The sequence below is a fragment of the Galeopterus variegatus genome, unplaced genomic scaffold (genome assembly GCF_000696425.1).
Source record: "Galeopterus variegatus unplaced genomic scaffold, G_variegatus-3.0.2 Scaffold4033, whole genome shotgun sequence".
In the NCBI taxonomy this organism is placed as follows: domain Eukaryota; kingdom Metazoa; phylum Chordata; class Mammalia; order Dermoptera; family Cynocephalidae; genus Galeopterus; species Galeopterus variegatus.
Genome location: NW_007730144.1, coordinates 99,304 through 112,353, shown reverse-complemented (window position 1 = coordinate 112,353; position 13,050 = coordinate 99,304). Strand labels below are relative to the sequence as shown.

General features: G+C 58.3%; 1 protein-coding gene across 1 annotated transcript in view; it reads right to left on the bottom strand.

Moving 5' to 3' along the window:
- The window catches only part of ZNF185 (zinc finger protein 185 (LIM domain)), a 56,738-nt gene extending 51,892 nt beyond the window's left edge, over positions 1 to 4,846 (bottom strand). The window contains exons 1-7 of the mRNA XM_008586588.1: positions 4,813 to 4,846; positions 4,525 to 4,648; positions 4,108 to 4,173; positions 2,061 to 2,099; positions 1,902 to 1,979; positions 1,290 to 1,355; positions 682 to 774 (exon numbers count right to left, since the gene is read on the bottom strand). Coding sequence (XP_008584810.1) covers positions 682 to 774; positions 1,290 to 1,355; positions 1,902 to 1,979; positions 2,061 to 2,099; positions 4,108 to 4,173; positions 4,525 to 4,648; positions 4,813 to 4,846 — 500 coding nt within the window. The remainder of the gene's footprint in view (positions 1 to 681; positions 775 to 1,289; positions 1,356 to 1,901; positions 1,980 to 2,060; positions 2,100 to 4,107; positions 4,174 to 4,524; positions 4,649 to 4,812) is intronic.
- Positions 4,847 to 13,050: the final 8,204 nt, after the last annotated feature.

The following is a 13,050-nucleotide window of genomic DNA, read 5'->3' as shown; positions in this document are numbered from 1 at the left end:
TGGCAGGTGGCGGAGCAGGCATTCTTTCACCCGTACCATCCAGGCCTGGGGACCCCTGCTGCTGTGGACTCTTCCCTTAGGATTGGCAGCTCTCCAGGGCCTTCAGCAAGGGGGCTTTGGGCAGAGGCCAGGGGAGAGAGAAGGGGTGACAGATGAGCTTTTCATCCCTCGCCCGCGTGGGTAAGAGGGCAGGTTGGCACTAGGACGGGAGTGGGGCCACACTCCGCTGCTGCTTATGTCTGGGCCTCAGTTGGGGGCCAGGGACATTCGAAACTCCGGAGTCCACCCCTGCCCGCAGGTATGCAGGGCCTGCCTGGAACCTGCACACACAGCACACATGTGCGGGTGGCTTCTCCCAGGGCACCCCACTCTGCCTATTTTGTCCGGTTTTCTCAGGACCTTTTCTAACAAGCTCATCTAATGTCTGGAAGAACTGACAAACGAGGCTTTTCCCAAGGCCGCACTACCTAGGTTTTCCCACCTAGATGGGTCTTAAGAAGGCCGGCGCTGAGTGGGTGGTCTGCGACTCTCAGAATGACACCTATTCCCTCACCCCATGGGCCACTGCTGATAACCTACATGCTGTGCATTTGGTCACCCCAACTGGTCCAATTCGTTTCCGCAGTCCGCAAACACTCAGGCCCCCACCCCACCCCCCAGGCTGCCCCAAGGCACCGCTACCTCCGCTTCTGCTCATCTGAAGAGAAGGGCGCCTCTTCCTCCTCCTCCTCGGCAGCCCCTGCTGTTGAGCTGCGCCTGACGTTGTAGGGTGCCCTGGGGGAGGGGAGGGCAGCTAGGGCTCTGCGTCCCCCTGCTCCGCGCCCTGCCACAGGCTGCCCCTCAGTGGCTTGGCTTTGGGCCCTTGCTCATGCCACTCTTCCTCCTCTTCCTCCCTGTTCCAATCCTAACTGTCCCTTGAGACCCAGTTCAAGCCCCACCCCTCCCCCAGAAAGATTTCCCAGCTGCTCCATGTCACTGGACGATAGGGACAAGGGACAAACAATATAAAGATGTGGGGCCCTGGAAACTGCAGATGCAATCCACACCTCTGTCTGGGCATGTGGAAGAGTGGCCTTTGAGAAGGACCCCAAAAGAGCTCCAGAGGGAACCCCAGGTATTTCTATCCAAGAAGCAGCTCAGATTTAGGCACATCCTGCGGCTCACCAGGCCCCCCACCCCAGGCTAAAGCCATGCTCGGAGGCAAGGGGCCAGCTGCCCCCAGCAGGCCACGGTGTGGGCTCTGCTCCTTGGAGGAGGGACCCAAGCTGGGTCTCGAACCGCACACTCACAGCTTCTTGTAATCCTCGGTGGTCATCCTGTAGCCGGCACCAGCTGCTCTCCCCAGACCAGCGGCACTAGAGAGGCGAGAAGTTTCTGTGTGCCCACCGCAGGCCCTCTCTTGCCTCCAGATTTGCCCAGCAGGCACATGACAGGCGAGCCAGGGGCTGCTGGGAGCCTTTCTTCTACTTTCAGCCCTGCCACACCCCCAGAACTGCGCCACCCTGAGTAGGGCAGCCGCTCCTGCCATAGACAGAGCCAGCTGAGCCTTAGATGAACAGACTGCGGGCTCTCACTTATGTTTTTTCCTCTTGTCTCCCAGTCCCCTCGGCCTTTCCTTTATGATGGAGCCTCAGGTTCAGCCTGATGCCGAGGCGCTTGTACAGTATGCCACCTCAGCCTGCTGGGCGAAGGGTGGACTAAAGCATGCAGCTCCATGCCATCAGCAAGTCAAGGGTGCCTATGTCCTCAAGTGGCCCCTGCACTGCTCTCCAGCGCCCTCCCCTACACACAGAGAGAGCTGTCAGCCCCCACCCCCAGACAGAGCACTCTTTCTGCCCTGAGCCTGGACCAGACCCTTGCACCACCCCACTGACTGACTGGCCAGCACCCCATGTACATACCTTTTGGGAGCTCCGTTGGCCTTGGGGAAGTGCTTCTGGGGCTGGGATGAGCTGTCTATGGGCTTGGTGAACACGCCCCTAGAAAAGAGCCCAGAAGATGCTGGTGAGCTCCCTGCAGGGGCTGGAAGAAGTCAGGGGATGTTATGGGTGGTCTCTTACCGGATGATGTAGCCGGTGGGAGCCCTTGTGCTCGGAGGCCTGCCAGGGGAAAGGAGGTATGAAGTGAGGCCAGGCCTCACTGGAGGGTTCGGGCCGCCCTGCATTATCCTGCCCCAACTACAGCAAGGGGGACAAGCTGGTGGCATCCTCCACCCCCACCCCCTGCAGCCCTAGCCCAGGTGGCTGCTCTGCTCTGCCTGTTTCTCTCATGCTCCCCAGGAAAAGTGCCCATGGCTGGTTCCTGTGTGGCCAGATCTCGCTGGGCCGAGACTCACGGCAGTTGCTCAGAAAGGCGTGCTCCATGGCGGGGCATTTGCTGCAGAGGTGTCCCCTCCAAAGTCCGGCTGCTCCCTGGCTGGCCAGGAAGAGCTCTTCTCGGCTAGCTGACAGCCCTCCCACCCCTGACCTGACCGCTACCACAGCCACCACGGCGAGGCTGCCCTTCCCTTCCCGCTCCTCTGAGGCCTCTCCACTCTGGCCCCTTGGATGCCCACATCACAAATCTGCATGGATGCTTGAAGCCAGAGGGCATAGCCAGGGCATGGTCAGTGGCTGGTAAACATTAGGCTCTGGGTGCTAGGGGGCCTCCTGCTTGGCAGCCACCCAGGGAGCTCAGGGGACTCAGCAGGGAGGCCAAGGGGGCAAACCAGGAGCTGACAGTGAGGGGTGGTCAGGGTGTAGTTTTGGGCTCAGGGAAGAGATGAGGCCCCTCTGTCCAGCAATGGAAGGGCTTGGGCTGCAGCAGTGGGGGTTGCATCTAAGGGCAATGCAGAGCCCCAGCATTCTCCATTGCCACAGACATTGTCTTTAGCAGTGGACAGCCTCCTGGAGGTGGCCAAGTTGCATGAACACTTGGGGTGAGATCCAAGAGAAAAAGGTCACTTACCCCCATTCTAGCCACATAAGCATTTTTGATTCAAATCCCTGCGGACTGGTGAGGCTAAGGCCGTGGCCCTTGGCTGGGCCCAGGCCGCCCCAGGAGAGGATGAGAGCCAAGGCTTTATGCAGACATCGAGGTAGCCCTACTCTGAGTCGTGACTCAGAACACCTCAGGATTTGCTTTCCAAATGCTCCACAACGCAAAGCACAGGTTGAGAACTGCATCTCCCGAAGATAAAGAAGCTTTGCGGCTAGGAGACTGTCTTTGGATTGTCCCCAAGCTCTTGCCAACCTTGCCAACCGCATCTATCATGATGCACAATTCTGTCTTTTGTATTAAGCTCTTTCTCGGGTCGTGCCTGTGTCCTTTGTTGAGACATCAGTTCCCTGAGGATAGAGCCTGTGTCTTAACCACTGCTGTATGCTCCGTGCCCAGCACAGCATGGTTACTGGGGGCAGCCCTGTGGGCCAGCAGTGAACTTGGCCCTTCCTTCCAGCTGCTGTCATCGCCTCTACTGCCACCTGAGAAGCCCTCGCACTGCACTCACTGCCAGGTGCCAGCTACTTGGAGCAAGGAACAAGCCTTCTCTCTCAGAGGCAGTTCCTCCAGATACCAGCAGGAGGTGCCCATGCTTCAGAGCCCCCCCTGCACACTGTTCTGGAAAAGTCCTCGAAACAGAGGCCAGTTCCCCTTGGCCACCTGTCAAAATATGTCATTCTGAACTTGGAAAACAGTTGGAGCAAACTTGTGAGTGTCCTCTGGAATGCCGACTACCAGGTGTACTCGGCAATCAGGGCGACCTGCAGGAGTGAGCCTCATGGCCACCCAAAGCACTTCAGAGACATTGTCTCAGTGCCTGCGGGGGGTGGGGGTTCAGAATTCCAGTTTTCTTACTGACAATTTCGATCCCAGTTAACAGCTGGAGCCATGGAGGCCCAGCAGGGAAGTCACACAGCAAGGCCAGGGCCTTCGTACGCTCCGTTTCCCAAGACGGAAGCACAGCAGAAAAGCCCGTCCTTCCTGTGGATTTCAAACCACTTGTTGCAGATCTTTCTTGTCCCTTCACAGCTCGGACTCTCTCCTTGTCCCCTGCGTGGACTGTCCCCCCCCACCCGTCCCGCTGCAGGGCTGGCTCCACGCTGTGGGAGTGTCTGGGGCCCATCTTACCTGGCCTTTGGAATGTCCCCAGCTGATGAAAAGGATATGGCACGACTCCGGCCTGAGGGCAGCTCTCTGGGGAAAGAGGGGTCCTGAAAGATTGGCTTCCGGGCTCCCTGCCACCTGCCAGCTCCATCTTGCTGGGCTGCACCATTCCCGCCCCACCTCCTCCTGCCCCTACCTACTTCCACTGGTGCGCATGCGCATGCACCCCCGCCCCACCCTAACTCCACCCCTGGGGGCTGCCCCCTGCAAGAGTTTGCTGGGGTCTTGCCCTGGCCTGGATTGCCTTTCCCATGTTCTGCCCTCCCAGGCAGGCCTGTGGCCACACGGCCGGCCGAGCTCTGAATGGTGCAAGCCCCTCAGCAGCCCCCAATACGGCTGGTCCTCCGTGGATCGCACGTCCTCCCGGCCTCCCGGACTTACATGGTGCGGCCCTCCGACTCATCCCGCTTGGTGATCCAGCTCTTGTCCCCCTTCAGCGTGGTGCGCACTTTCATCTGCTTGAGGACGTTATTACGCTCCTCCTCGCCTGGTGGCAGAGGCTTCCCTGTTGGGAGCAAAGCCCAGCGCCTCAGCGGAGGAGCCGCAGCCAGGCCCCTGGGGCCTGCTTTCCAGCCCTCCCCATACGCTCTCGCCTTGCTGACCGGGGGCCAGGCCTGGAAGGACGCAGCCACACGCCGGGCCCGGGGCCGGAGGGTGACCAGCCCTCACCTTTGGTGCTGCCTCCGAGAGCCGAGATGCTCATGGTGTTTGCTCTGCACAGCCGTTCTCAGTTGATTCAAAGGGGCTCCTGCGGACAAAAGCAAGTGCACACCTGTCACTTCATGAATTTGTAATAGCTTGTGGGTACCACGGGGTCCCCAGGCACACCAAGATCATCCAGACTTTCCTTTAGGCGTTGGGGGTGGCAAGCGTTGGTGGAGTCCTGGATGGGGGACAGAGGCCAGGGAGCACGTGCACCCACCTGGCTGCCCAGGACTGCTCACCTGGACAACACGGAGCTCATGGGCTGCTGGGCACTGTCTGTATGAGGCACTACTGATAAGGGCGGGACCTAAACCCTCCTAGAGAAGCTAGTGGCCACACTCCAGGCCGGGGGGAGTGTGGAGGAGAGAGCCGGCAGCAGGGGAGCCTCCAGAGTGCCACCTGTGCACTGCCTGGCACAGCAAAGATCACTGGGCAGTTGGACAGGAGCTGAGTAGCAATGACTCTCAACCCATTTTTGCTGGCAGGAGTGTCAGTGGTCCCCAGTCAGTAGGACAGTCTGGGGGTGTGCAGCCCTATTTGGATCAGGTGTTGGCTCCGCCTCCAGTGGGGAAAGCCAAGGGCCCCTTTTCTCAACTCCTAGTGGCCCTTGGAACCAAGTGAGAGCGGGGATCTGGTAAGGGGGCCCTTTGTGTCCCCTGCCCACACCTGTCTTGCACTGTCTTCTCTGTCTTCTTGCCCCGCTCTCCCTCTTTTCTTCCTCTCTCTTTGTGGGCACAGTCCCGAGGCACAGCCACCTTCCCCTCCAGGGCCTGCCACCCTCTGGGCCCCTCCAGCTGGCAGAGCCTAGACATATTTCCATGGAAGTCGGGGACACACCAACACAGGCAGGGCAGGGGACCAAGAGCAAACTAAATTAGCCACGTCAGCAAGAGCTGGTTCTCCCATAAACTGCAGCGAATGAGCAGCCCAGGCAGCCCAAGCCTGCTGCGTGCCAGAACGGCTCCTCGTCACTGCAAGTGGGAGCCCCGTGTGCCCAGGCCCTGCACCGAGGCCACCACGTCAGAGCTCTGTTGAGTGGAGCTCATTCCATAGGGGATCCTAGGACTGCACAGGCCCAATTGTCCCCTCCCAGCAGCCTGTGGAGCAGCCCCACAGAGCAGGGCACATGGGCAGAGTCAGTGCCTGTGGACAAGACTGTGCAGCATGAGATCTTGGTCGCTCTGTCTCCTGGTGCCACTGGATGACTGTGAGACCTTGGAAGAGTCCCTCACCTCCCCACCTGCAAGAGGGGGACCTCCTATCTGCTCTTTAGGTCCCTTCTAACCTTGCTAAGCCATACTCCCTAGTATAACTTACTTTGTGCAGGGCACCACAAAGACATACTCCTTTCCAGGGCCTCAGGGACTATGACATACAGCCTCCACACATGAACTTGGCAAGGAGATGGAGGTCATGCACAGCATTGGGAACCAACTCCATCCCAGGCCCGGTACGAAGCCCGGGAACTCATCAGCTTCCCTTGACAAACCTAATGGCCACGTTGCCTAGAAGTTTCCTGCCAAATCAGAACCAAATAAGCTGCTTCCAAAATTAGGGCAGACTCACAGATGTGCAGAATGACAGAGGCAGAGGGGCCACTGGCAAGTCCTGGGCCAAAGAGACAGAGACACAGGCAAAAGCCCACCGTGAAACCCCAGTGAGAAGGCACAGGGCTGCTGCCCACCACCCTTGCCAGACAAAGACGGGGGCTGGTGATTTTTGCATTGGCTCCTTTCCTCAGGCATGGCTGTGGCTCAGAAATCAAATTTCTTTTTGGATGGAACAATAAATCTGTAAGAGTTAGAGCCCTGCCAAAGTAGAGTCATTCCACAGGACTGAAGAGTACGGCAGCTCTTTGGGACAAGGTGCCTTTAAAGTGATGAGTTTGAATCTGTGTCCCAGCTACAGAGCTGGCTTCTCCCTCCACTTTACCGTCCCCCTCACCCCCCAGCCTCAGTTCAGGCCACGATCACGCCTGACCCCTCCCTGGTCTGCCTGCCTCCATCTGCGCCACCTTCCAGCCACACGCAACGGCCTCTAATCCCACTTGGCCCACATCAGCCCTCCCTTCTCACTCAGCTCTTGACAGATCCACACCATTCTAAGCCTGGAGGCAAACTCACCAGTGCCCTGGTCCAGCCTGTTTTCCCACCAACGCCCCTCAATGTGACACCATGCTCCTAGCTCACCAGGTGCCTCACAGTCCCTGGAAGGTGGCTCTGCCAGGGTAATCCCTGTGCCTTTGCTTATGCTGGTCCCCCCACCTAGAATGCTCTCCCACATCTTCCTGCCAAGCTAAGCCCTGCCTCTCCCTCCGTACTCAGCCCATCTAAGACACCCCTGCTCCTACTAGGGGCTCCCTTTCTCTAACCCCCACCACCACAGACCTGAGCACCCTGGTACTATTGACGAGGACAGGGCCCAGGCTACTGCTCACACCGTCAGCACACAGCCACTGGGGAGTGACAGCCTGTACTGACTACCCCTCTTGGGACCCAGGTGTCCTCTGACTCCCGTCGCCTCTCCTGTCTGGCCCTTCATGGAGAGCAAGACAAAGTGACCCTCCAATCAATGGCAGCCAGGAAAGTCCCTGCTGCAGATTGGAGCAGATTTGGAGGGTGGGAGGTGGGCCACTCAGGATAGGGCTTCCTGGGCAGCTCTCACGTGCTCTGGGTGGGGAGGTAAATCAAGGCATCTTTTTGAAGCCAAGTCTCTATGTCGTGAAAATGTTAAGGGCAAGCTTGTCAATCCAGCCGTTCCCCCCACAGCGATCTACCCTAAGGAGGAACTTGCACAAGTAGAACAAAGATGTATACGAGAGGGGGGTTCTTCCCACAGCTGAGGCTGATGGTGAAGATCTGGCAGTAATATATGCCATGCTGTGCTGTGTTCTGCTGTGCCAGGTGGCCCAGGCACACCTCCCACCCACTGGCCACCTCTGCCACGTCCTCCAAAGCTGGGTGCTTGGCCTCAGCAACCAAGTCTCAGCCCCGGGAGGAAGGGGACTCTTCAGACCTGGGCCAGCCACACCTGCCTGCTCTTCAGCCTGGTCCAGCCACTAAGGTCTGCTGGCCCGTGACCCCAGAACGCCCCTGGGGGACAGCAGCTTGCCCTCCCCTGCAGCCCTGCACTTTCCGAGTCCAACACATCAAGCTCTTTTGTGCCCCAGGGTTTGTGCCTGAGATCCAAAATTCAAGGAAAGTTCAAGAAGAAACTGAGAGAGAGACGTGCTGTGACTGAGCAGTCCCTACACCTTCCCACTCAGCAGGCGAGAAAGTGGACAGCAAATGTTCTGTCTCCTGCCGCCTTCAAAAGTGGGGCCAGGGACCTTCTGCCCGCCGGGGCCTTGCAGTGTTCCTCTTCCTCTGCTCACGTCTCTGCTCCTCTTCCCTAAGTGGTCTCATGTGGCTGTGGTGTCCCATTCTCCGAGCCTAAGTCTCCTCGTGTGCAAAGTGGCACAGAGCCACCAAGCCTGTGGATATGCTCACTGAGCCTCCTCCTGGTGGGACACCCTCAAGCTAGAGCATGTGCCCCTCTCTGGAATTTTCCATCCTATGGCATGTGTGTCAATGCTAGTGGGTGTCCTCATCTCCTAAGTGGCTTGTCTGAGCGCATTTCTAGTCAGGACAGCCGTTCCATGGACCTTTTCAGTACCAAATCCCCATTCTTACCTTGATTGGGAAAAGACTTCTGGTTCCTTGGGAATCAGCATACCTCCCTGCTCAGGGACAGGCCTGGGACGCCAGAGAAATGGTCGGATTATCCAGTATGTTCCACACAGCTGTCCCTCATGGCGTAACCCTGGAGCCCTGCTAGACCTGGCCACCGTGTAGTGCCCCTCCCAGTGCCAAATCTGAGCAAAGCCTACACTCCTGGCCCTTCGTCCCCTTTCTCTTCCATCAACTTGCAGATGTCTCTTGGGACAGATGGGCTGAGAGGTGGCAAAGAGGATCATCAGGGGAAGCGACTGGCAGGGCTGGGTGGGGGAGATGGGGACAGGCCTTCCCTGAACTCAGATGGCTGCAGAGTGCCAGTGGGCATTCTCTCTCTCTCCACCGTCCACCCTGCTACCGAGGGCGTCTCAAGGCTGCCCAGCAACCCCCAAGGGAGGGGCCCAGGCCCTGATTGGACCGGGAGAAGTGAGGAGCCAATGAAGTGGCTGCAAGGAGCCTGCTGTCGTCAGAGGCCGGTGAGTGGAGTCAGAGGCACGCAGGAGCTGATGCATGCAGAGGCCTGGTGCGGGAGGTGGCAGAGAGTGACGCAGATGCGGCGGGGGCGTGGACAACGGAGACAGAAGCAGCAGGAGGGAGGAGCCCTGTCACCCCACAAGGACATGCTCTGCCTCCGAGAACAGAGAACCAACTCAGAGAAAGTTCCGTAGAAAGGCCCCCCTGCTTGACTCCCCTCAAGTGCCACTGCCCCCTGGCTCAGGGACACAGCCAAGTCCCACTCTTGGCCACACTGCACCAAAACTGGAAGGAAAAGGAAACCACAGGAGAGAAGGAAGGTGTGTCCAGGGAGAGAGATCAAGTGGCCTGACAGAGGGGCCATCCTCCTTCAAACCAAAGCCAGGCCTCCTCCTGCTCAAAGCTGACTCCGGCATGGGCTCCCTGTGGGGAGGATTTGCCTTTTCCCACCCTGGGTGGCAGGGGAATAGGATGGTTCCCAAATCGTGCAGAGGGGGTGCTGGATGCCAGGCAGAGGCCTCCTAGGTAAACGGAGGGAAGAGGAGCCAAATACCCTTAGTGCTGCCTGCCGGGAGCACCGGACATTGCTGCCTACAAGTGTGACGCAGCCAGAGGGCACAGATGCTGGGGCCTGTCCTAGTGCACGTGTGCTGGGCGCTGGCCACCATGCTCTGTGCCCAGCCCTGCTTCCCCACCTGTACCAACGTTTTGCAGGGCCCAGTCCCCGACTCATCTGGCCCATGGGCTTGCTGGGATCACTCACCACTTCATCTCTCGTAACCAGAGCCCATAGCTCAGCTATGGGTGGACACCTTACGTGTGGGTCAGGAGTCAGCATGAGGAAGTGGCAGGACATGCAGCCAAGCCCGGTGACTAAATATGGACGTGGCAAGTGACATCTAGGTAAAGCCATTAAGATGGGCTGCCCAGTGCAGGGGCCAATTGCTGGGCCAACCACAGACCATGTTTTGGGAAAGCTCTGTCTGCAAGCGTTTTCATGTGGCTCTGGGGCAAGGAGCCCTGATGGACGCAGAGGTCCAGAATACGGCTTAGGACAAGTGCTTAGTCCCCCGCCCTAGCACCTCAGCAGACATAAGTGCTCCCATCTGCTCGTAGAGAAAGAGGCAAAGTGGTGATAACTCCCTTGTCTCCCTGGAACTTGTTCCTGGAGATGGATGGACCCAGTCAGCACCGATCCCGCAGCTGGGTGCTGCCAGGGGTCTCAGAGAAGGCAGCCGGTGTGCAGGAAGGAGACTGCATTCCAGTCCCAGCTCTGCCACCCTGGGCAGATCCTTTCTCCCCCCATCGGGCCTTAGTTCCCCACCACTGGATGAGGGTTCCAATGACTAAACCAGGAAAAAACAAAATCTGCAAGGGAGACCCTAGCTGTTACACCTGTCCCCTCTCCAAGAGCCTGAATTGGGCTTTACAACCCCAAGACTCCAGGCTGCCCGAGCCCCAGAGTCCTGCCAGCCCAGGTAGCTCCTCTAGCCAGAGTCCCTCCACCCCTCCCTTGTAGTCCAAATCAACCTGGGGCCACCACCACCAGCAACAAGAGGGTGAGAGGGAGGCAGCGAGGGCACTTCATGACCCTCCCAGGCTGTGCCCTCCTTGCCTGTGTGACAGCTTGATTTGCTGGAAGACTTGCCCTGGTAATACATGTTTATGTAGAGGGGTGTGGGGGGAGGATTCTGGGTGTGGGGTGAAGCTCCTGCCCATTTCTCACTGTAAATGTTCCCTTCGGACAAAGAGCCTCCAGTGGCCCCAGTATCAGGGATAGAACTCAAAGAAAAGTCCCTATGCCTCAGGGGCACCTTCCAGCATAGACAACTGGGTCCTCTTCAGGTGTGTTTCAAGCAAATGCCTTTGAACTGAGGGTGATGGTCCTCCCTTGTGAAGTAAGTGCCTTGCAGTGTCATAAGCTGCCCCAAGAACAGGGTGGTTTGAGTGACCAGGGGAGGGGTGACATTGAGGTAGTCAAAGCCACTTGCTGGAGAATGCAGCCACTGAGGAAGGGGCAGCAGGTGGCTTCTCCCTCCTTAGCTTCCCTGTCTGCAGCCTGAGCCTGGAGCTGAGAGGGCGATGGGAGCACTGCTCGTTCAGAAGGCTCAGAGCCAAGCCAGCTGTACCCCCTCATCTGTCATGTCACAGGAGAGGCACAGTGCTGCCATCAGAGCTGTTCAGGGCTTGGTCAAGGCCACAAAACCACACAGCCATGCTGTCTCTTTCAAGTCAGGTGCACAGGAAAGAGCACTGGACAAGGAGTCTAAAGACCTGGGTTCTAGTCCTGGTTCTGAACAAGTCATTGCACGTGTCATGTACCCTCCCAGGCCTTTACTTCCAGCCTTCGAGGCTGAAGAGGATGCTCTGTGCCAGCAGGAGGGCTGGGGGGATGGCCCTAAAGAGGCCCTGTTTTCTAGGGCTGGCCCAGGGCTCACTTGGGAGAATGCAGTTCTGATAACACCAAGGCCACGGGTTCAGATCCCATATAGGGATGGCTGGTTTGCTCACTTGGGAGAGCGTGGTGCTGACAACACCAAGTCAAGGGTTAAGATCCCCTTACCGGTCATCTTTAAAAAAAAAATACTCCCTGCCCATGCACCCGGTCCTGTGGGGAAAGTGTGGGCTTCAGCACAGCCCCTCTGCTCATCACTGAAGCCACAGGACCCCGTTCAGCACCACTTTGGGCATGGGGAGGGTCAAAAGCCCTGCACAGCAGGGACAGCCTGGCCAAGGCACAGGCCTCCAGAGGCTGCAGTGGTAAGTGCAGGACAAGCCGAGAAAGGCACTGGGGAGCGCTAAATAGTCAGGGAGCACGACCTCCACCCCTGCGTGGGTGCCCTGGTCCAGTCCTTTCTCAAGGCATGCATTTGGCTGACTGTGTACATTTGGACCCAGGCCGACCTCAGCCAGCACTCACAGCTGGCCTGATTCCCTGGCCAAACAGGCTGGACTGATGAAACGCCTCATTTTAGGAAGGAGCCTCCTGCAGCCAGGTCTCTGAATCAGGACATTCTGGTTTCTGGTCTCCTGCACTGGAGTCTCAGCAGTCAGGGTACGTCCCTCCAGGAAAGGGATGGAGCAGGCGCTGCCTCTGCCGCCACCTTTGCTGCTGCTGATGCTGTTCCAGGGTTTGCTGGAATCCAGAGGGTCTTCGCAACAGTGCAGGGGGAAGGGACCTTTCAAAGGTGATTTAGAGACCTTGGGCAGAGCTGGGCCCGCCAGAGCAATGGCTGAGCAGCTGGATCATGTCTGAGTCCCCTAGTCTGCTGCTCAGCATGCAGCTCCCAGGAACCCCAGGCTGGGCCCCTCTTGCCAGAGCAAGCAGGAGACCTGCCTGTGATGCTACGTCCCAGGGGCTCCTGCCTGAAGGCCAATGCGGCAGCAGGAAGGAGGTGCAACAAGTGGAAAAAAGAGCTGGAAGAGACTTGGGTTGCAGAGGGAAAAAAAATGTAATATGGAAAAAGAACGCATGGGGGGGGAGTGATATTTGTAAATGTGCTTTACAGGTAAATGACTTCTGCATGAAAGTCTGGAATTTCACCTCCCCACATCCCACCCCTAACACCCCAGAATCTAGACTTCTTGGCGTCGGCACTGGAGGGCCCTGGAGGCAGATGTCTGAGGCAGACCGGCCAGTTCCCTCCCAGATGTGGGGAGCTGAAGCCCGAGGGGGGAAAGGCAGCCACCGCCACTTGCCACTCCTGGGGGCCCTGCACCCATTTTCTAGCTCTCAGTCTGTGGGATACAAGCAACTGCTCAGGGGGACTGGCCATTTCAGAGATGGCTTGACCTCAAGGGCCAGGGAGACTGTGGGCAGGGCCCTCTGAGACGTCTCCGTGGAGAGCAGGCGGCTAGGTAGGACCAAACCATTGTGGACAGTAGAGCACAATCAGGACCCCTGGGGCCAGAGCCCCCTACGTGCGCTATTCTCATTGTTACCGTGGCCTCATCTCTCCACATCTACCATGAGAAGGGGCCCCTGCAGGGCCCTGGCTGTCTCTGCCCCACTCTC